General features: G+C 46.4%; 1 protein-coding gene across 1 annotated transcript in view; it reads left to right on the top strand.

The window, feature by feature from the left end:
* The window catches only part of GAB3 (GRB2 associated binding protein 3), a gene marked incomplete at its 5' end in the record, with an annotated part of 32,933 nt that extends 17,770 nt beyond the window's left edge, over positions 1–15,163 (top strand). The window contains 5 exons of the mRNA XM_079764638.1: positions 1,440–1,521; positions 2,465–2,567; positions 8,895–9,011; positions 11,820–11,932; positions 12,025–15,163. Of these exons, the coding sequence (XP_079620764.1) occupies positions 1,440–1,521; positions 2,465–2,567; positions 8,895–9,011; positions 11,820–11,932; positions 12,025–12,049 (440 nt within the window). The 3' untranslated portion in view covers positions 12,050–15,163. The remainder of the gene's footprint in view (positions 1–1,439; positions 1,522–2,464; positions 2,568–8,894; positions 9,012–11,819; positions 11,933–12,024) is intronic.
* Between the last annotated feature and the right edge of the window lie 5,839 nt (positions 15,164–21,002).

Below are 21,002 nucleotides of genomic sequence, written 5' to 3'. Positions count from 1 at the left end.
GGGAAAGAGGAAAAGCAGGTCCAAGTCACTTTCTAACTTCATTCCCGCTCACTGTCACCTGCCTAGTTAGGGCTATGTGATTCCCAGGATGTATGCGGTACCGTGACTGATCTCAGACCCTCACATCTGGTACCTTCCCCCCCTCTTTGCCCTTGGGGAAAACTACTCCTTCAGGCGGCCGTGCCCAAAGCTGGTAACTAAATCCCTTACTCATGTCTGGTCCCTTCCAGTCTCACCCGTTCAATTTGAGTCAAATCACATTTACAGGGTGTAGAGTGCTATTCTGGGCACGGGGTGGGATGCGAAGATGAGGAAGCAAGGAGGGTTTCTCAGTCTGAGAGGAAAGAAGATATATAAAAAACATCTGGAAGAAGAAGAAGAATTATGGAGTCTGTACTAAATAGGAGAACAGACCCTGTCTTACGAGGTTCAGAGGAAATAACCATTCATTCTGGTCAGGAACTATTTAGCAGGGACCTGTAACTTGGAGGTAGATAGTATCCTTTTGTCCGGTTAATTTTCTCCAGCAATGCTGTCCAACAGAACTTTGTGTGGCTAGTGCAACTGAGAAACTGAATTTTAAATTTTATTTAATTTTCAAAAAAATATATTTCTGCCCTGACCGGTTTGGCTCAGTGGATAGAGCGTCGGCCTGCGGACTGAAGGGTCCCAGGTTCGATTCCAGTCGGGGGCATGTACCTTGGTTGCGGGCACATCCCCAGTGGGGGGTGTGCAGGAGGCAGCTGATCGATGTTTCTCTCTCATCGATGTTTCTAACTCTCTATCCCTCTCCCTTCCTCTCTGTAAAAAATCAATAAAATATATTAAAATATATATATATATTTCTATTGATTTCAGAGAGGAAGGGAAAGGGAGAGATAGAAACATCAACGATGAGAGAGAAGCATGGATCAGCTGCCTCCTGCACACCCCACTGGGGATGGAGCCCGCAACCCGGGCACGTGCCCTGACTGGGAATCAAACCGTGACCTCCTGCCTCATAGCTCGGTGCTCAACCACTGAGCCACACCAGCCAAGCAGCAGGCTAATTTTTAAGTTGATCATTCTGTATGGCCCACGAATGATGTTATGAATATCCAAATGGCCCTTGGCAGAAAAAATGGTTCCCCACCCCTGACTTAGAACCACGCCTGACATAGTATAATGAGTCCTTACTAAGTGTATATTGACTGTCTGGCCTCATTGTCACCTCCAGCTGGTCATGTGACCATTTGCTCAGTAGTGGTCCTCTCTCTACTCCCAGTGAGGCAGGAAAGAGTAGGACAGTGAAATCCACACTCGTCATCGGTGCTTGCTTATTCGTCCATTTGCATTTGATGTGCTAGCGAAGTGCAATGTCATAGTTTTATAGTCTTTAGAGTCTGGCCTTGAACTCCTGAGAACTCACCCTCCCGGATATCGTGTGTGTTATCTTGTAGCACGGCCACCTCCGCTAGACCTGAGAAACCTCTCTACCATCCGGGAACATGCCTGTCTAACCAGGACCCACACTGTGCCTTGGTAAGTCTCTGATTGCTCCAAGGGGCCTCATTCAGCACAGGCACTCCCAGTCTTGGTGTTAGGCCTCTTCCGTGAAACGTAGTTGACGCACCCTTGATGTAGCTTAAGCAAAAGAAGGGACGGGCTTCATGATCACAAGCCAGAAGTGATTGTAGGTCACAAAGGAAGAAATATAACAGCCTCTCAAGATACTGGAATCAGGAACAGAATGCTGTCGGGAACCCAAGGAATCTCTCTCCATCTCTCACGTTTACTTCTCTCTTCACATTTGCCTGTTCCTCTTTCTTTGAAGAACTCTTCTTTGTTGCACAATCCTCATGGCCACAAATAGCTGTACTGTAGATCCGGACCTTATTTGCATGCTACAAGTCCGGTATCAGCAAAGATAGGCTCTTTTCTTTTGAAATATATTTTTATTGATTTCAGAGAGGAAAGGAGAGGGAAAGAGAGAGAAACATCAATGATGAGATTCATTGATTGGTTGCCTCCTGCACGCCCCACACTGGGGATCAAGCCCACAACCTGGGCATGTGCCCTGACCAGGAATCGAACCGTGACCTCTTGGTTCATAGCTTGACGCTCAACCACTGAGACACACTGACCGGGCTCCTGTTTATTTTGAATGGAAACAAGAGAGCCCCAAAGGAGGAGTGGGTTTTTTTCTAAATGATCTGCTGCCTTGGTCTGTTTCTAGAAAGCTCATGAGCTGTGTCACGAGGAGGGCCTGGAAAAAAAGTAGCCTTTGAGAATTGGGAGTCATTTGCCCCAGAGTAGGACAGAAGCTGCCGGGCAGTCTCTACTGCTTTAAGAATTGCTTTGGCCGGAAGGAAGTTGTATCTGGAAGGGGAGGGCTGAAACCCCACAGGGGCCATGTCAGTTCCTGGCTGGCTTTCAGAGCAGCTGTAAGACATTGCTTTGACCTCATCTATATTTTTGTTCTTAGCAATCGGACCAGCTTTCTCTCTCCAGGAAGAAACGGTATTAATTCTGCAAGATTTTTTGCCAATTCTGTTTCCAGAGAAGAGGAAGAAAGCTACATCCAGATGGTAATCCTATATTTTTCATACTCTTCTTATTCTGCACTCCAATCTCTATTCTAAGAGTTCATTAGGAAGGAAACATATACTTCAGAAAGCCCCATGCAATCTTAATACAGCCACTTGGTTGTAATAGGCTGCAGTGTTTTTCTAGACTGCGAACAAATCGTTTGAAGGTGGTATTGTTCCCTGCGATATTTCGTTCCTTGTACCATGTCGACGCCACCGTATTTCAAGAGTACCCAGGGTTTAGGCATGTGTCATGGGAAAATGGAAATGTCAGTCATTCTTTTCACCAGGGTTGTGATATCCTATTGGCTCCCAATAGGTGTGTAGTTCCCTGGATATCCAGATCTAAGCTGTGAAAACTCACACGTCGGATGGTTCCCTCCACCAGACCACAGGTGGCCCTGCCCTGACTGCCCCTGAACCTTCCAAAGGATGAATCACTTAAGAGTCCCATTGAGTGGAGTTGCCCTGGGCTTTGCTTGTGTCTTACTCTTTGGAGACTCCTGTTATAGGGGTCTTTCTGTAGATCTGAGTGGATAGAGACCTGACATGTCTTTTAAAAAATATATACATTTTATTGATTTTTTACAGAGAGGAAGGGAGAGGAATAGAGAGTTAGAAACATCGATGAGAGAGAAAACATTGATCAGCTGCCTCCTGCACACCCCCTACTGGGGATGTGCCCGCAACCAAGGTACATGCCCCTGACCGGAATCAAACCTGGGACCTTCCAGTCCACAGGCCGACGTTCTATCCACTGAGCCAAACCGGTTTCGGCCTGACATGTCTTTTTAAAAAATATATATTTTATTTATTTGAGAGAAAAGGAGAGAGAGAGAGAGAGAGAGAGAGAGAGAGAGAGAGAGAAATGTCAACAATGAGAGAGAATCATTGATCGGCTGCCTTCTTCATACCCCACACTGGGGATCAAGCCCGCAGCCCAGGCATGTTGCCCTGACCAGGAATTGAACCCTGACCTTCTGGTTCATAGGTCGATGCTCAACCACTGGGCCACACCGGCTGGGCTAGAGACCTGACATTTCTGTCCTTTGATGAACCATTTACAGTTCTAGTCCTAACCTCTCCCTCCTGCCCTCTCCTATCCCTTCTATTCTCTTTAGCTTGGATTCTCTTTGAGAATATGGGTCTTGAAGAGGAGAAGGGGCTTTTAGTACTTCTGACAATTATCAGACCCTTTAACTGGAACTGTGCCCATTCCACAATTTAAAAAAGATTAACCAAAGAATTTAATATGCATATATGCGCAGCTCATAGACACAGACAATAAATAGTGTGGGGAAGGCCTGGGGTGGGGTGGGGCCTGGGTGGTGGGGGAAAAGGTGGGGGAAATAGGGGAACACCTGTAATACTGTCGACAATCAATAAATTTTAAAAATAAAGTAAAATGTAGGAACTCTAGAAATAATTCTCTAGAGAGAATCTCTGTTTGAACTATGAAATTTTGAAAAGGGATCTTGGACAATGTTCAAGGCAATGTGACTTTATATACTTTATACACACACACACACACACACACACACACACACACACACACACACACACATTGATCTCTGAGAGGAAGGGAGAGGGAGAGAGAGATAGAATCATCAATGGTAAGAGAGGATCATTGATTGCCTGCCTCCTGCATGCCCCCTACTGGGGATGGAGCCCGCAACCCACTTATGTGCCCTGACCAGAAATCAAACTGGGAATCGAACTGTGACCTCCTGATTCATAGTTCGATGCTCAACCACTGAGCCATGCCAGCCAGGCGCCCTATATACTTTTGAGAAGACAGTTTTGCCCTCCTATACATGAGGATAATAGGCAATTCAGAATCTGGAAACAGTGATCTCCAGTGAAGCAGTAATTAAAGGCTTTATTTTGCCTTTCTGTTTGATAAAAATTGCGCTGTAAGTGCACTTAACCATATGCAGATGGAAAGTGACTCATATACAAATGTGCTGTGATCTTCCCAATGTTTTTCACACTTAGTAATGGCCCTTGGGAAACTTGTAGAAGAAAACACTCTTATAAAGAAAGGATGCTGGACCAGCTGTGCTCTGTCTCCAGAGAACAGAAAAGGGAAGTGAATCTATAACAAAATAGAAGCAAGTGCATAGGCATTCCAGACACTAGCAGTTCATTTCTGATCTCTGAGTTTGTGAGAAAGACCAGTGAGCCCCTGGTAACCTCTATTCTACTTTCTGTCTTTGTAAATTTGCCTATTCTAGGTATCCTAATAAGAGAGGAATATGCTAATTATCCGTTAGGCCTTGAGGTGTAACGACTGACCATGTAACGAATGGCTGCGTAACGACCAGATCATGGATCTGCAGGAGGGTGGGGCATTGAACTACAAGTTGGCGGCAGAGAGCTACAGGATGGGGCAGGGCAGCAAGCAAGCGGGAGGCGGAGAGCTACAGGAGGGGGCAGGGCAGTAAGCTATGAGGGGGGCAGGGGAAGCTACAGGAGGGTGGGGCAGCAGGGCGGGGCAGCAGGCGGAGAGCTACAGGAGGGCGGCAGCAACCTACTGGTGCACAGATTCGTGCACAGGGCTACTAGTCTCTTATAAGTGGAATCATAACAATATTGTCCTTTTGTATCTGCCTTCTTTCATTTAGCATAGTATTTTCAAGACTCATCCCTAGTGCAGCGTGTATCAGAATTTCAGTTTTTAAGGCTAATAATCCATTGTATGCACACACCACTTATTGTCTACCTATTCATCTGTTGGTAGACAATTGAGTTGTTTCTACCTGTTGGCTATTATGAATAATGCTTCTGTGAACATTGGTGTACAAGCATCTGTTTGGATCTTGGCTTTCGATTCTTTCAGATATATACCTAGAGGTGGAATTGCCGAGTTCCACGGTAATGTATGCATAATTTTTGAGGAACCACCAAACTGTTTTCCAGTGGCCAAACCATTTTATATTCCCAACAGCTATGCAAAATGGTTCCAATTTCTCTACATCCTCACCAACACTTGGTATTCCCTTTTTTTGTTTGTTGGTTTTGTATAATGGCCATCCTAATGTGTGTGAAGTATCTCATTGTGGTTTTCATTTGCATTTCCCTAATAACTACTGATGGTAAGCACATTTTCATGTGCTTATATCTTCTTTGGAGAAATGTCTAATTGAGCTCACTGGTCTTCATTTTTTGTTGTTGTTGATCTTCACCCGAGGATATGTTTATTGATTTTGAGAGAGGAGGGAAGAGAGAGGGAGAAAGAGGAGGAGAAGAGGAGAGAGGAACATAGCATCAGCTGGTTGCCTCATATGGGACCGAACCCACAACCTAGGTGTGTGCCCTGACTGGGGATCGAACCCACGACCTTTTGGTGTATGGGAAGACACTCCAACTAACTGAGCCACACTAGCCAAGGCTCCTTTGCCCATTTTTGAACTGGGTTATTTGTTTTTGAGCTGTACAAGGTTTTTAAAAAATATATTATGGATATTAACCTCTTATCAGATATTTTGCAAATATTTTCCCCCATTCTGTGGGCTATCTTTTCACTCTCTTTTAAAAAAATATTTTATTGATTTTTTACAGAGAGGAAGGGAGAGGGATAGAGAGTTAGAAACATCGATGAGAGAGAAACATCGATCAGCTGCCTCCTGCACACTCCCCATCGGGTATGTGCCTGCAACCAAGGTACATGCCCTTGACTGGAATCGAACCTGGGACCCTTCAGTCCGCAGGCTGACGCTCTATCCACTGAGCCAAACCGGTTAGGGCTCACTCTCTTGATAGTGTCCTTATATGCACAAAAGTTTTTAATCTTGAAGTCAAATTTATTTTTTTCTCTTATTGCCTGTGGTTTCTATGTTATAGCCAATAAATCATTGCCAAATCCAGTACCATGACGTTTTCCTTTATGTTTTCTTCTTTTATAGTTCTAGCTCTTATGTTGAGGTCTTTGATCCATTTTGAGTTAATTTGTGTGTGTGTGTGAAACAATACTTCATCATCCATCCAACCAAAGTGACAATTAAAAGATTTTCAAAGGCAAAAATACAGAAAGCTACATAGTTGTAAAAAAGTTTTGTTTTTTTTAATAGAAAAGACTAATTTTTCTTAAGTATTCAGAGAAACCTGATAATGACGAAACATAGAATCCTTTTCTAGGCAGATTACATTAAAGGTAAAGTAAAACCTTTGTTTACAATTAATAAGAAATTGAGTTACTTTTTGTATATTATCGAATGTTAGGGTGCAACTTTCATCCTTTTGCATGTGGATATCCAGTTTTCCCAGCATTATTTGTTTGAAAGACTGTCCTTTCCCCGCTGGAATTGGCACCATCCTTGAAAATGAATTAACCATATGTGTGAAGGTTATTCTAGACTCTTTATTCTATTCCATTCATCTATATGTCTGTCCTTATCCCAGTATGACAGTTTTGATTACTACAGCTTTATAGCAAGTTTTTTTAATTAGGAAATGTCCTTCAATTTTGCTCTTCCTTCTCAACATTGACTGGGCTCCTTGATATTCCATGTGAATTTTAGGATGGCTTTTTCTACCTTTTGCAAAAAATGCCATTGAGATTTTGATAGAGAGTGCTTTGAATCTATGGATTGCTTTGGCTAATGTTGTAATCTTAATCATTAAACCTTCCTGTCCTCCAATCCATGAATAGAGGGTGTCTTTCCATTTATTTATGTGTGCTCAACTTTCTCTCCGCAATGTTTTGTAGTTCTCAGAGTATAAGTCTGTCCCGTTGGCTAAATTTATTCCTAAATATTTTATTCTTTTTGATGCTATTGTAAATTAAGTGCTTTTCTTAATTTCCTTTTCAGATTGCTCATTGTTAGTGTATAGAAATGCATTCAAATTTAGGGTGAATCCTTGCTGAGTTTATTGTTATTTTGAGTGGAATCTTGAGAGTTTTCTATATATAAGACCATGTTATCCGCAAACAGGTTATTTTGCTTCTTTCCCAGTTCGGATGCCTTTCATTTCTTTTTCTGGCCTACTTGCTTTCCAGTACTTTGTTGGATAGAAATTTTTCTGCAGGTGCACGAATGCTTATGGCACCATTTCTTATAACTGGAAGCAACTCAAATGTCACTGGTAGTGAAACAGTTAAGTCATGCAATGGAATCATCTATTCCAATGAAAATGAACGAAATAGGGCTACTGCATCGACATGGGTGAATGCGAAGTATGTAATATGAAGCCAAAATGGAAGCCACCAAAAATACATACCATATGGTTGTATTGATAGAAGTTCAAAACAGGCAAAACTACCAGTAAATAGTATGTGACTTAAGGACAGTACTTAAAACACTCACAAAACCATATTTAAAAAGAAAAGGAGTGGGAAGTACCAAGTTCAAGATAGTGCTTAACCTCTTGCGGGGAGAGAAGGAGGTGTAAGGGGGAATAGGCACTTCATGGCTAATGGTAGTATTCCATTTGTGAAGCTGGTGGTAGGTCCGTGGGTGAGTGTTACATCCATGTTATCATTGTATCGTATAAAGTATCTTTAAGTGCAATTGGGGTGGCTTTACTAGAGCTTTAATAAGTGTGGTTGATCTTTTCAGGATTTAATCTCTAAGGTATCGTGGGCCCGTCAGATCCATAAAACAAATTCTTCTTGGGGGAAGATTCTGGCTGTTTTCTTTTTAAAAATTTATTTGTTATTGATTTCAGAGAGGAAGGGAGAGGGAGAGAGAGATAGAAACATCAATGATGAGAAAGAATCATTGATCGGCTGCCTCCTGCACGCCCCTACTGGGAATCGAGCCTACAACCTGGGCTTTTGCCATGACTGGGAATCGAACCAGGACTTCCTGGTTCATTGCTCAAACCACTTCCATGCTCAAACCACTTAGCCACACTGACTGGGCCTGGCCAACTGTTGTTTTTTTATTTTTTATTGATTTTTTACAGAGAGGAAGGGAGAGGGAGAGTTAGAAACATCAATGAGAGAGAAACAACGATCAGCTGCCTCCTGCACACCTCCTACTGGGGATGTGCCCGCAACCAAGGTTCATGCCCTTGACTGGAATCGAACCTGGGACCCTTCAGTCCGCAGGCCAACACTCTATCCACTGAGCCAAACCGGTTAGGGCTGGCCAACTGTTTTCATGGTGAATAAAGGGACAGCTTCATGTGAAGACTGGATTGGCTATTTTTTTTATTTCAAATGCCTCCTTTCACTCTAACATGCAGGATGAGCTGCGCAGGGCTCATCAGACTAGTCTGTTATGATCTGACGGCAGCTGTTCAAGTGAAGACACGACTCACCCTCCTTCCCTTGGGCAGCCTGGCCAGACATTGTTAACCTGAGTCTGTGATGTTGGTTCCTAGGAGGAACACCGAACAGGCAACTCCCTGAGCGGTGGTTCTGTGATGTGGACAAAGAAATTCAGCCTGGATTACTTAGCCCTGGACTTCAATTCAGCGTCACCAGCTCCTGTACAGCAGGTAGGAAGGACTTTATGTTTGAGAATTCCCAGATTTCATTTCTGTTCAGATTTTTCTGATGATTCAACCATGCATGTTCTCTTTGAAAAGTCTTAAGCATACAGACATGTACAGTGAAGAATATTAAAACCAACCCTGATTCTGCCTCCCAGAAATCCTCCTGTATTCCCTCTAGGTTATATTCTTTGGATGTATAGGCAGACCTGTGTGTGTGTGTGTGTGTGTGTGTGTGTGTGTGTGTGTATTTATTTATTTCAGAGAGGGAGGGAGGGAGAGGGAGAGAGGGGTAGAAACATCAATGATGAAAGAGAATTATTGGTTGGCTGCCTCCTGCACACCCCCTACTGGGGATTGAGCCCACAACCTGGGCATGTGCCCTTGATTTGAATTGAACCTGGGACCCTTCAGTCTGCAGGCCGACGCTCTATCCACTGAGCCAAACCAGCTAGGGCTAGGCAGACCTGGTTTTATTGCACTTCACTTTATTGTGCTCCACAGATGTGTTTTAGACAAGGCCTTTCACCAGCAAAAAGATTACAACCCGCTTTATGGCGACACTCATTTTCTTGCAGTGTTTTGGAATTGAACCTGCAATATCTTCAAGGTCGGCTTGTATACATACACGTTTGTAGTATTTGTACCCTTTAAAACTTGGACCATAAAGCTTATGGAAAAAATTCTCTGGCAGAGATGAGGGTGAGGTAGAGGGCACTTCAGGCATCGGAAAGGCCTGCTTAGAACAGGAGTCATGGTCTAGTGTGGCTAGGCTCGGGATTGGTGACAGGAGGTCTCAGTTGGAATCGGAATCCCTCAGTAAAGGGCCTCAAAGGCCAGGTTGGACAGTTTCAACTCTTTTGGGTAGTGTTCTAGTCTGCAATGTGGGGATCAGAAAGAATAACACCTGTGTTGATGCCTGTGGTGAGGATTAAATGAATAAGTACATGTAAGCAACACTAGCCATTAACTAGTGTTGCCCATGAACTAGTGTTGCCCGTGTAACTAGTGTAAGCCGTGGAATGAATGAATGGTAAGCAGTGGACAACAGCTGAATATTTTCAATCAAGGGGTGGTCATAATTTAAACTGTGCCTAACAGTGTATTGTTTGATGAGAAAAGCAACCTGCCAAACAGGATATATGGTATGATTTGCGCGCGCATGCGTGTGTGTGTGTGTGTGTGTGTGTGTATGTGTGTAGGTATGTAGAAAAAAAAAGTCTGGAAGACTTCTCTTTCCTTTTGCGGGATGAACTCCCATTTCTCCTTTACCTCTAATTTCATTCCAAAAACCTGAACTGATATTCCAGAAAAGCTGGTCAGAAAGGTGAGACCAATAAGTAAAAAAGATGCATTAGTCCGTTTTGGTAGGCTATTCAGTCAAGACAAACATCCCCCAAATCTCAGTGTCTTGCAACAGAAAAGGCTTTTTCGGTTGTTGCTACTGGGACAATCCACTACTGGTATTCTGGGTCATCTTCAATCCAGGGCCCAGGCAGAAGGACCAACTCTAGTCCTACCAGACCTGAGGCCCTGAACCTAACTGTCCCCTATACCTGGGCTCCTGAGCATTAAAGAGAAAAAACCAACATGATAGAGAAAAATGTTAGTTACATGCAAACAAGTGGTTAGAATAAGATGGAACTTGGAGACATTGTAGAAAATAGGTCTACCTTTCATCTAGCGCCAATATTCCACCTCAGAGTCTGAATCAACCAAAGTATCTATCACCTGTTGGACTGTGATAAGCCTAGACCTACTTCGCTTTCCTGTTGAAGTGCTTGGTTCATCAGCCGCTCGTTTCATTGTGAATTTTCAGAATTTTTTCACGTCAAACCACACAAAGTCAATTCAAACACATGGGGGCAGACATTTGCAATGGCTAACCATGAGGTTTGACCACGATTGGTTGGTTATTTTTAGTTTGTGACACATTTTTTTCACGTACTAGGCAAAGTACCGAAAATTAGGTGCAGCGGTATAACGGCAGATTCGGAAATTACCGAAAAATCGGTACAGTGGTCTGGTGGGGCTAGCTGAGGCAAGCTGATCTCCTGGCAGGGGAAAAGGAGAGACTGCAGAATCACAGGATGCCTCTTTTTCCCTGGCAGGGGTGGGGAAACTTTTATCTGCCAGGCGTCAGTTAGATATTTATAACACCATTCTCGGGCCATACAAAATTATCACCTTGAAAATGAGCCTGCTATATTTGTTCAAACATTTAATTAACTCACCCCTAATGCCTTGGCAGGGCCAGACCAAATGATTTCTTGGGCCTTATACGGCCCACGGGCCGGACGTTCCCCACCCCTGCTCTGCAGGATCGGCACGTGTCACTTGCACTCACATTATATTAGTCAAAGCAAGTCAGATGGCTAGAGCCAAGTTGAAGGGAGCAGAGGTGAAGAGCTATTCATACGCAGACACAAAATATAATAACGCTTCTGCAGAGAATGACTCAGAAAGAAGGGGCAGCAAATACTTAACACTGGAATATTCCGTGGAAGGACTGACCTTTTCCCGAATTTAAAAAATTTATATATATTTTATTGATTTTCCCACAGAGAGGAAGGGAGAGGGACAGAGATAGAAACATCGATGAGAGAGAAACAGCGATCAGCTGCCTCCTGCACCCCCCCACCCCCCGGGATGTGCCCGCAACCCAGGCACATGCCCCCGACCAGAATCGAACCCGGGACCCCTGAGTCCGCAGGCCAACACTCTATCCACTGAGCCAAACCAGCCAGGGCCTTTTCCCGAATTTTTTATTAAATGTAACGAAAACCTTTTTGTTCCCCTCCCCGCCCCCTTCAGAAACTTCTCCTTTCAGAAGAGCAGAGAGTAGACTATGTCCAGGTGGACGAGCAGAAGACGCAAGCTCTCCAGAACACAAAGCAGGAGTGGACCGACGAGAGGCAATCGAAAGTGTAAGCGCTGGGGGCTGGGACCTGTGTGACCCTGGGAAGCGTGGGGCTGGCTTTGAGGGTTTTCCCTACAATCACACCGATGTTCCACACAGGTCGCGATGCAGAGAGAATGTGTAACGTCCGTGGGCTTGGCAAGAACCCGTGGGAGACAAGGATCTGTTTGTGTACATTCGACGGGTAGAAGAAGGAAGCAGCGTCCTCCCGGAGGGGGCTGGGATGGAGTCCAGCCCCTCCACACGCCACCACCTGTCGCAGAAGTTTCCTCCTCTGGCCACACCGGCCCATGCCCGGAGCCTCAGGGATGCTAAGAGCTGGCTCTACAGTCACAAGAGGCGGAGATGGAGGATTGCACGGCCGTGGACTGGGATGGAGAAAACTTCATTCATTCAAACAGGGTAGGAACAATCGAAACAAAACCCGAGAGACTATTTTCCCAGAGTTTGGTGACAAATCCCTCCGCTGGAGGATTTGGAGTGCAGATCGAAGCCAGTATTCCTAACTGACAGGAAGACACCCTTTGACTCCAGTACCTGAAATGGACCTCTCTCTCCCATGCTTCCCCTGAAATGATACATTTTCCCAGCAGAGAAGCCCCTGGAGGCCATCGTGTCCTAGCTCCCGAGGACACAGCTGAAGAGATCAAGCCAGCAATGGTGGGAGAATCTGCACTCCTCCCTCCATAGACTCCAGCAGATAGATCATTGTTATCCCCCAAAGAAAGACAATTGAAGTGACGAGGCAACGATTCCTGGGCTCTGCGGTGGCCATATCAGATGACAGCAGTGGCTCTGAGGATGTCATGGTTTAAGCAGCTACCTGTGGCCCGGTATTCCGTTGCTGTTGACCTGTTTCCGGCACGTTTTCACGTGTATCATCGCCTCTCCCCCTAAAAGACCCCGGAAGCTCCCGTTGGTAGAAATTGTTGCTCCCACTTGAAGAAAAGCAAACGAGGACCAGAGGAGGGCGCACTTTGCCCACGATCACTCATGGAGCCGAGACACAGAGTCGGGTTTAAATAGAGTTGGCCAGGCTGCCCATTGCAGGTTCATTCTACCATCTCACACTGACTCCGCGGATTTAAAAACAAACAAACCATATATTGATTTCAGAGAGGAAAGGAGAGGGGAGAGAGAGATACAGAAACATCCATGATGAGAGAGAATCATTGATCGGCTGCCTCCTGCACACTCCACACTGGGGATCAAGCCTGCAACCTGGGCATGTGCCCTTGATTGGAATGGAACCTGGGACCCTTCAGTCTGTAGGCCAACGCTCTAGCCACTGAGCCAAACCAGCGAGGGCGACTCTGCGGATTTTGATGAAATTGATCAGTTTGGTGCACAGGACCTGAGATGAGTCATCATCTCCTCTTTCTTTCATAGGCTTTTGAGCAGGTGCTTTTATACTTGAAAGGTATGTGTGTCCAGCCAGGGTTTCAGATGCGGAACTCTCACATAAGCAGTAATTACCATGAGAAATACCTCCTGACGACCAGTGCAAAATCCATTCTTGGACTGCACGGTCCCCTTGCGATGTGTTTCCCGTAAGCTGGCTAATGCTGGTGGAAGAATTTTTTGCCAGCTTGGGAAGGCACAACTTGTCCCTGACTATCTTATGCTTTTCAGTGATAGAGTTATGATTAGGAAAAAAAACACAAACAAACAAAAACAGTGAGCTGCATCCTCACGTTTCCTGGCTAGTTTTCCCCTCTGCTTTATGGGGTACTGAGGTTCAGGGCACTCGGACGGAAGTCACACTCGCGCATGGAGCTTTACTTAATGCCCCTTCCTCATCCCTCCGAGCACCTGTGGCCAGAAGACAGATCGGAACAACTGGGAACGAAGCAGTCTCTGCCACATTTTCACCGACACTGTGTCCTCTGTATGAGGCTGGATCCAATAGGCAGGCCAGGTCTATGACAGTCAGGGTTACGCAGGGCAGCTGTAGGCTTTGCTGCGTGGTTTCGGGGTTTCAGAATGCCCTGCCGGTAAGTAAATGCCAAAGTCTTGTTTGTTTAGATCATAAAGGAAGTCATTTTGATGTTAAAAGCAGCAGGACCTGGTAACATCATTTTCTTGAGCAAGGTGGGGGGAAGTGCCAAGTTTTTATTTTTTTTATTTTTTTAAAATTGATTTCAGAGAGGAAGGGAGAGGGAGAGAGAGATAGAAACATCACTGATGAGAAAGAATCATTGATCGGCTGCCTCCTGCACACTCCACACTGGGGATCGAGCCTGCAACCTGGGCATGTGCCCTGACTGGGAATGGAACCATGGCCTCCTGGTTCACAGGTCAACACTCAACCACTGAGCCACGCCAGCTGGGCCTGCCGAGTCGAGTCCTTAGTGAGCCCAAACAAGAGGGCTCCTCTCACCCCGTGGCCAGCTCCACATCATCACACAGGGAGGCTGGAGCCTGTGAAGAGCCGCCTCCTTCTCTGTGACTTGCAAAGAGTCACAGAGCTTCAGGCAAGAATCCCGGGCTGCTGATTGCCAGTTCCCATAGAGCAGGGGTGGGGAACATCCGGCCCGCGGACCTTATAAGGCCCGCTAAATCATTTGGTCTGGCCCTGCCAAGGCATTAGGGCTGAGTTCATGAAACATTTAACCAAATGTAGCAGGCTAATTTTTATATTTTTATTGACTTCAGACAGGAAGGGAGAGGGAGAGAGAAATAAACATCAGTGATGAGAGAGAATCATTGATCAGCTGCCCCCTACTGGTGAATTGAGCCCACAACCCAGACATGTGCCCTGACTAGGAATCAAACTGTGACCTCTGAGATTTTTTTTTGACAGAAACCATCCCAGATTCCATCCCGAGTCCAGTGCACACGGCACGCCTGTACACTGGGCAGGGTGCTCCTTCTAGAAGACTTGGGAATCAACGGAACAGGACAGTGCAGCAATTAACCCCACATTTTTCCCCGCAGTTCCTTGTTTGTTTCCTTCCATATTGTTTTGTTAGGAAATTCCTCCGGATCGGGACTTGTGAAGGGTCCCAAGCCTACAAGTCCCTAAGGACTTTGGGAGATAAGTTTTTCTTGAGGAGGGACGAGCCCTGAGGCCCAGCACACAGCCCGCTACAAAGGCATGGAGTGAGACTGTGGGAGTCCGTCGGTGGAGCAAGGATCAACTGAATCGACACCTTTAGGTCTGACTTGAGACTGAAGGCTCCCCACAGGCCTGCTTTCTCTTCTCAAGGCCTCCTCAGTCCCCATTCATGCCATCTTTGTACCCACGATTATACTGATGTTAAAAAAAAATCCATTGTGTTTTTACTATTTCATTTCTGGCATTAATAAAAGTTTTGTAAGGAGGAATCATGACTTAAGTTCCTTACTTGTTTATAGTGATGGCACTCAGTATAAACATAGAACATGTTTTGAAAGCTGAGTATGTGAACATAGACTTCATTGCTGTTTTCAATTGCAACAGACTTAACAACGAACTCACGTGGAATGACCGACATCCGTGCTATTTCACTGCAAGCAGTTGAGCAGGTGGCTGTAATGAGTACTGCTTCTGCTCAGCCAAACCATGTCTTAAAAAAATTTTTTTAATTGATTTCAGAGAGAAAGGAAGAGGGAGAAATAGAAACACCAATGATGAGAGAGAATCATTGATCAGCTGCCTCTTGCACGCCCACACTGGGCATGGAGCCCACAACCAGGGCCTGTGCCCTGACTTGGAATCGAACCGAGACCTCCTGGTGCATAGCTCAATGCTCAACCACTGAGCCGTGTTGGCTGGGTTCAGCCAAACCATAGCTTGACATCTTTTTTCTTTTAATATATTTTATTATTTTTTTACAGAGAGGAAGGGAGAGGAATAGAGAGTTAGAAACATTGATGAGAGAGAAACATCGATCAGCTGCCTCCTGCACACCCCCTACTGGGTATGTGCCTGCAACCAAGGTACATGCCCTTGACTGGAATTGAACCTGGGACCCTTCAGTTCACAGGCCGACACTCTATCCACTGAGCCAAACCAGTTAGGGCTTGACATCTTTTTTCTTCATCAGACACAAGCTTCGATAATTGGCAATAAAGGGTGGGTGTGGGGTGGAGAGAGTCAAGCGGGGGGGTGGGGGGTGGGACATGTGTGATACTTTCAACAATAATAAATTAGGATGAGGAGAGAAAAAGGAACCCTCCTTCATTGCTGGTGGGAATGAAGACTGGTGCAGCCACTGCGAAAAACAGTATGGAGTTTCCTCAAAAAATTAAAAATGGAACTTCCATTTGACCCAGTAATCCCACTCTTGGGAATATATCCCAAGAAAACAATCAGAAATGATATATGCACCCCTATGTTCATTGCAGCACAATTTACAATAGCTAAGATTTGGAAACAGCCTAAATGACCATCAGCAGATGAGTGGATTAGAAAACTGGTACATCTACACAATGGAATACTATGCTGCTGTAAAGAAGGAATTCTTACCATTGGCAACAGCATGGATGGAACTGGAGAGCATTATGCTAAGCGAAATAAGCCCGCCAGAAAGAAAAATACCACATGATCTCACTTATTTGTGGAATATAATGAACAACATAAACTGATGAACAAAAATAGGTACAGAGGCAAAGAAGCATCGATCAGACCATCAAACTACAGTGGGGAGGCTGGGGAGGGTGGGAGGGAGGAGGTAAGAGATCAACCAAAGGACTTGTATGCATGCATATAAGCATAACCAATGAATGCAAGACACTGGGGGGGGGGGGCGGGAGGGTATGTGCGGGGTGGGGGGGAGGGGAGGCCAGGGGAAGGTCAATGGGGAAAAAAAGGAGACACATGTACTACTATTGGTAAAGCTTTAAACAATAAACTAAATTTAAAAAGATAAATTTAAAAAACAGCCCTAGCTGGTTTGGCTCAGTGGATAGAGCATCAGCCTGGTGACTGAAGGGTCCCAGGTTTGATTCTGGTCAAGGGCACATGCCCGGGTTGCGAGTTTGATCCCCAGTAGGGGGTGTGCAGAAGGCAGCCGATCAATGATTCTCATCATAGATGTTTCTATCCCTCTCCATTCCTCTCTGAAATAAATAAATAAAAAATATTTTTTTAAAAAAGAAACAAGAAAAACAATTGCAAATTAAAAAAATATATAACTGGCAATAAAGTCAAGGGCCTTCCCTGATACCACGTGTAACATGGCCTTCCTCATTAGTGATGTTAAAAGGCCCTTGGCCGCCGAAACCGGTTTGGCTCAGTGGATAGAGCATTGGCCTGCGGACTGAAGGGTCCCAGGTTCGATTCCGGTCAAGGGCATGTACCTTGGTTGCGGGCACATCCCCAGTAGGGGGTGTGCAGGAGGCAGCTGATCGATGTTTCTCTCTCATCGATGTTTCTCCATCTCTCTCCCTCTCCCTTCCTCTCTGTAAAAAATCAATAAAATATATATTTTTTAAAAAAAGGCCCTTGGCCTTCCTCTCCCCAGCACCTACCTTTTCCCCGAGAAGCTCTGGGTGCTGCTGGCTCAGTGGCATCTCTAGGGCACGAAGCAAGGCAGGGACAACCAGAGAAGTGGGGGCTCAGATTTGGGGAACACGGGCCAAAGGCAAGAGAGTGGACAGGCCCAGGAAATCCTGGCTGACAGAAAGGAAGAGAAGCCTCATAAAATTCCTCACCTTGGTGTAGTATGAGACCGACCACCTGGATGCTTTTACCTGACACACCTCAAACCAAGCTCTCTTTTTTTGTTTTTTGTTTTTTTTTAAAATATATTTTTATTGATTTCAGAGAGGAAGGAAGAAGGAGAGAGAGACAGAAACATCCACGATGAGAGAGAATCATTGATCGGCTGCCTCCTGCACACCTCCTACTGGGGCTCAAGCCCACAACCTGGGCATGTGCCCTTGGCCGGAACCGAACCTGGGACCTTTCAGTTCGCAGGCTGATGCTCTAACCACTGAGCCAAACCGGCTAGGGCTCAAACCAACCTCTTGAGTCAAAGAAGAGTAGGTTGGCTCGCAAGGCTGACCTGAAAAGCAGGCTGTGAAACCTAATCTAAAAGGTCTTTGAACCTCAGGCCCCTTATACCATGGTCCTTGTACTCTATCAGACACCTCCTTACGTTTACAGCTTCCTGCTTCTTTATTTTGTTTGATCTTCAATTGCATTATATATATTCTATACTAATAATAGCCTAGGGCCATCACGATGGTTCGCAGGACCGAACAGTGGGCCCCTGGCCGCAGGAGTGATCTGTGGGGCCCAGGCCGCTGGGGCGTGGCAGCAAGAACGACCACTCCACCTCTCGGTCCCTAGCCGGCAGTTCCCAACCCCCAATGGCAAATGGGGGACCAGGGGTGGGTGGCAAGGGACTTGGGCCATGCCAGGCCAAGGCCTCCACCCCGCCAGCACCCCCCACTCACACAGAGGGTGCCTCTCAGTTGGGGTGGGCCGGCAAGCGGGTGGGAACGGAGGAATGGAGGACCTCTCGGACCACTCGGTCCCTCCCTCTGGCTTTCAGGCTCCAATCCCCGATGGCGAATGAGGAACTGGGGGGACCCGGGGTGGGTGGTGGGCCCCGCCCCCCATCACCCCACACACAGAGGTCGACCAGCATCAAGGAAAGGCCGGTGAGTGTGTGTGTGTGGAGGGGGGGGGAGGGGGGGAATGGCCGACCTCTTGGTCCCTCCCCCGGCCCACAGGCTCTGATCGCTGGAAACGGCAAGTCTTTTTCCTTATTGATTCTTTATCGCTGGGCTCTAGAGAAATAACGGCCAGGTCCCCTGTTGGATCCCTCGGAGCCCGGTCTCTCCTCCTCTGCTCAGCCCTGCTGATCATCAGGTGTCCCAGAGCAAGAGGGAGAGGAAAGCTGGACTTAGCAACGCCACCCACCCAGCAGAGGGACGTGGTGACTTTGGAGTCACACAGACGCTGCCAGTTAGACCTGTGTAACCTCTCTGAGCCTCAGTTTCTTCATCTATAAAATGGGTATGATAATAGCAGCAGCCTCGATGGAATGTTACTGGGTGTGCATTAGATTATGCTCGTAAGGCTCTCAGCCTGGTGCTTGACAGGTTCTAAGCGCTCACTGTTGTCACTGTGATTATCTGCCCCCTGTCCTCACTGGGCTTAGGAACCCCAGTGTTTAACTGGCCATGCAGGCAGGTGTGGAAATTGCCTGCTCCGTATCCTGGGGCCCCTGGGAGAACGCGGATTCCTGATTCCGGGTTCCTGAGCAAGATGGCTCTGCAATGTGAAACCCCTGAGGGTCAGGAGTCCAGCTGGGTCCCAGCAGGTGCTCCCTATGTCTCCGGGGCAATACCCACTGCCTCCCTCTCTTCCCGGCACTGTCCTGTCCTGCCTCTGTCCTGTCCTGCCTCGGCTGTCACTCACACTGGGATTCCCTGCGTCATCTGTGTGCACACCTGTTCCCCAGCAGCCCCCACTCCGTGTGCCTCCCGGCTCTGCCCTGCACTTGCGCAAATCACTCCGCGCCTTTGTCTTCTCATCTGAAAGCTGGGAATAATAGTGCCGGCCTCCTGGGGTTGTTGATCAAACCAGGTCACCAGGTGAAGCACCTAGAAGAGAGCTGGGGCCTGTTTTAAGTGGCCATTCAGTGTCAGCTGTTCTGTTATTACTGTGGCGAGTCTCCTAGAAGTAGGGGTTCTGTGAGGTGCCACTGTCCTGTGAAAATCCTGAATGAGAATCTTCAGCCTCTTTCAGAAACTATGAGCTCATTAGCATAATAAGCCACCTGTGAAGGACCTTTTGACTCTTATAAGCATTAACAACCAAGAGTATAAAGCCTGCCCTGACCGGTTTGGCTCAGTGGATAGAGCATTGGCCTGCGGACTGAAGGGTCCCAGGTTCGATTCCGGTCAAGGGCATGTACCTTGGTTGCGGGCACATCCCCAGTAGGGGGTGTGCAGGAAGCAGCTGATCGATGATTCTCTCTCATCCATCGATGTTTCTTTTTTTAATTTTTTTTTATTTTATTGATTTTTCACAGAGAGGAAGAGAGAGGGATAGAGAGTTAGAAACATCGATGATAGAGAAACATCGATCAGCTGCCTCTTGCACAACCCCTACTGGGGATGTGCCCGCAACCAAGGTACATGCCCTTGACCGGAATCGAACCTGGGACCTTTCAGTCCGCAGGCCGACGCTCTATCCACTGAGCCAAACCGGTTTCGGCCATCGATGTTTCTAATTCTCTATCCCTCTCCCTTCCTCTCTGTAAAAAATCAATAAAATATATTTTTTATAAAAAGAGTAAAAAGCCTGAGGCCCGGGCCTGGATATCTGTTCTGTATACCAATAGGTTGCTGGTCAGGTTCCCTGTCAGGGCACATGCCCCAATTGTGGGCTCAATGTTTCTCTCTTTCTTCCTCACTCTCTCTCAAATAAATGAAAACATATTTTAAAAAATAAAGTTAGAGGTGAAGCCATTATGGTCCCATGGCTGCAAACTAGAAGAAAATATAACTCACCAAGAATAAGAGACTCTTAAAAAAAAGAAATTATAGCAATAAAAATAACATAGAATTCCAATGAGGAAGAAAACAGGCATCTAAAGGAATCCATGTGGCTACAGGAGAAATCGCTAATGAGCCTAGATTTTAAAAGTCAAAGTGGGAAAAATGTATTTGCAGCAAATATTCGATAAATACTTAGTATCTTTAACATATAAGAGCTCACACAAATCCTATATAATAAAAGCCTAATATGCAAATCAACCGAACTGCAGAAGGACCAGTGGAACGACTGGTCACTATGATGCGCACTGACCACCAAGGGCAGATGCTCAATGCAGGAGCTGCCCCCTGGTGGTCAGTGCGCTCTCACAGGGGGAGCACTGCTCAGCCAGGAGCCAGGCTCACAGCTGGCTGGCACAGCGGCGGTGGCAGGAGCCTCTCCCGTCTCTGTGGCAGCGCTAAGGAGCAGTGAGCCAAGAGGTAAGGAGCAGCGAGCAGGTGGGTGGTAAGGAGCCAGGGGTCCTGGACTGCGAGAGGGATCCCGGACTGCGAGAGGGCACAGGCCGGGCTGAGGGACCCTCCCCCACCCCTAACCCCCAGTGCACAAATTTCATGCACGGGACCTCTAGTACATTAATAAA

The sequence above is a fragment of the Cnephaeus nilssonii genome, assembly GCF_951640355.1.
Source record: "Cnephaeus nilssonii genome assembly, chromosome: X".
In the NCBI taxonomy this organism is placed as follows: domain Eukaryota; kingdom Metazoa; phylum Chordata; class Mammalia; order Chiroptera; family Vespertilionidae; genus Cnephaeus; species Cnephaeus nilssonii.
Note: the sequence above shows the minus strand (reverse complement) of the source record. Positions and strands in the feature narration are given on the sequence as shown.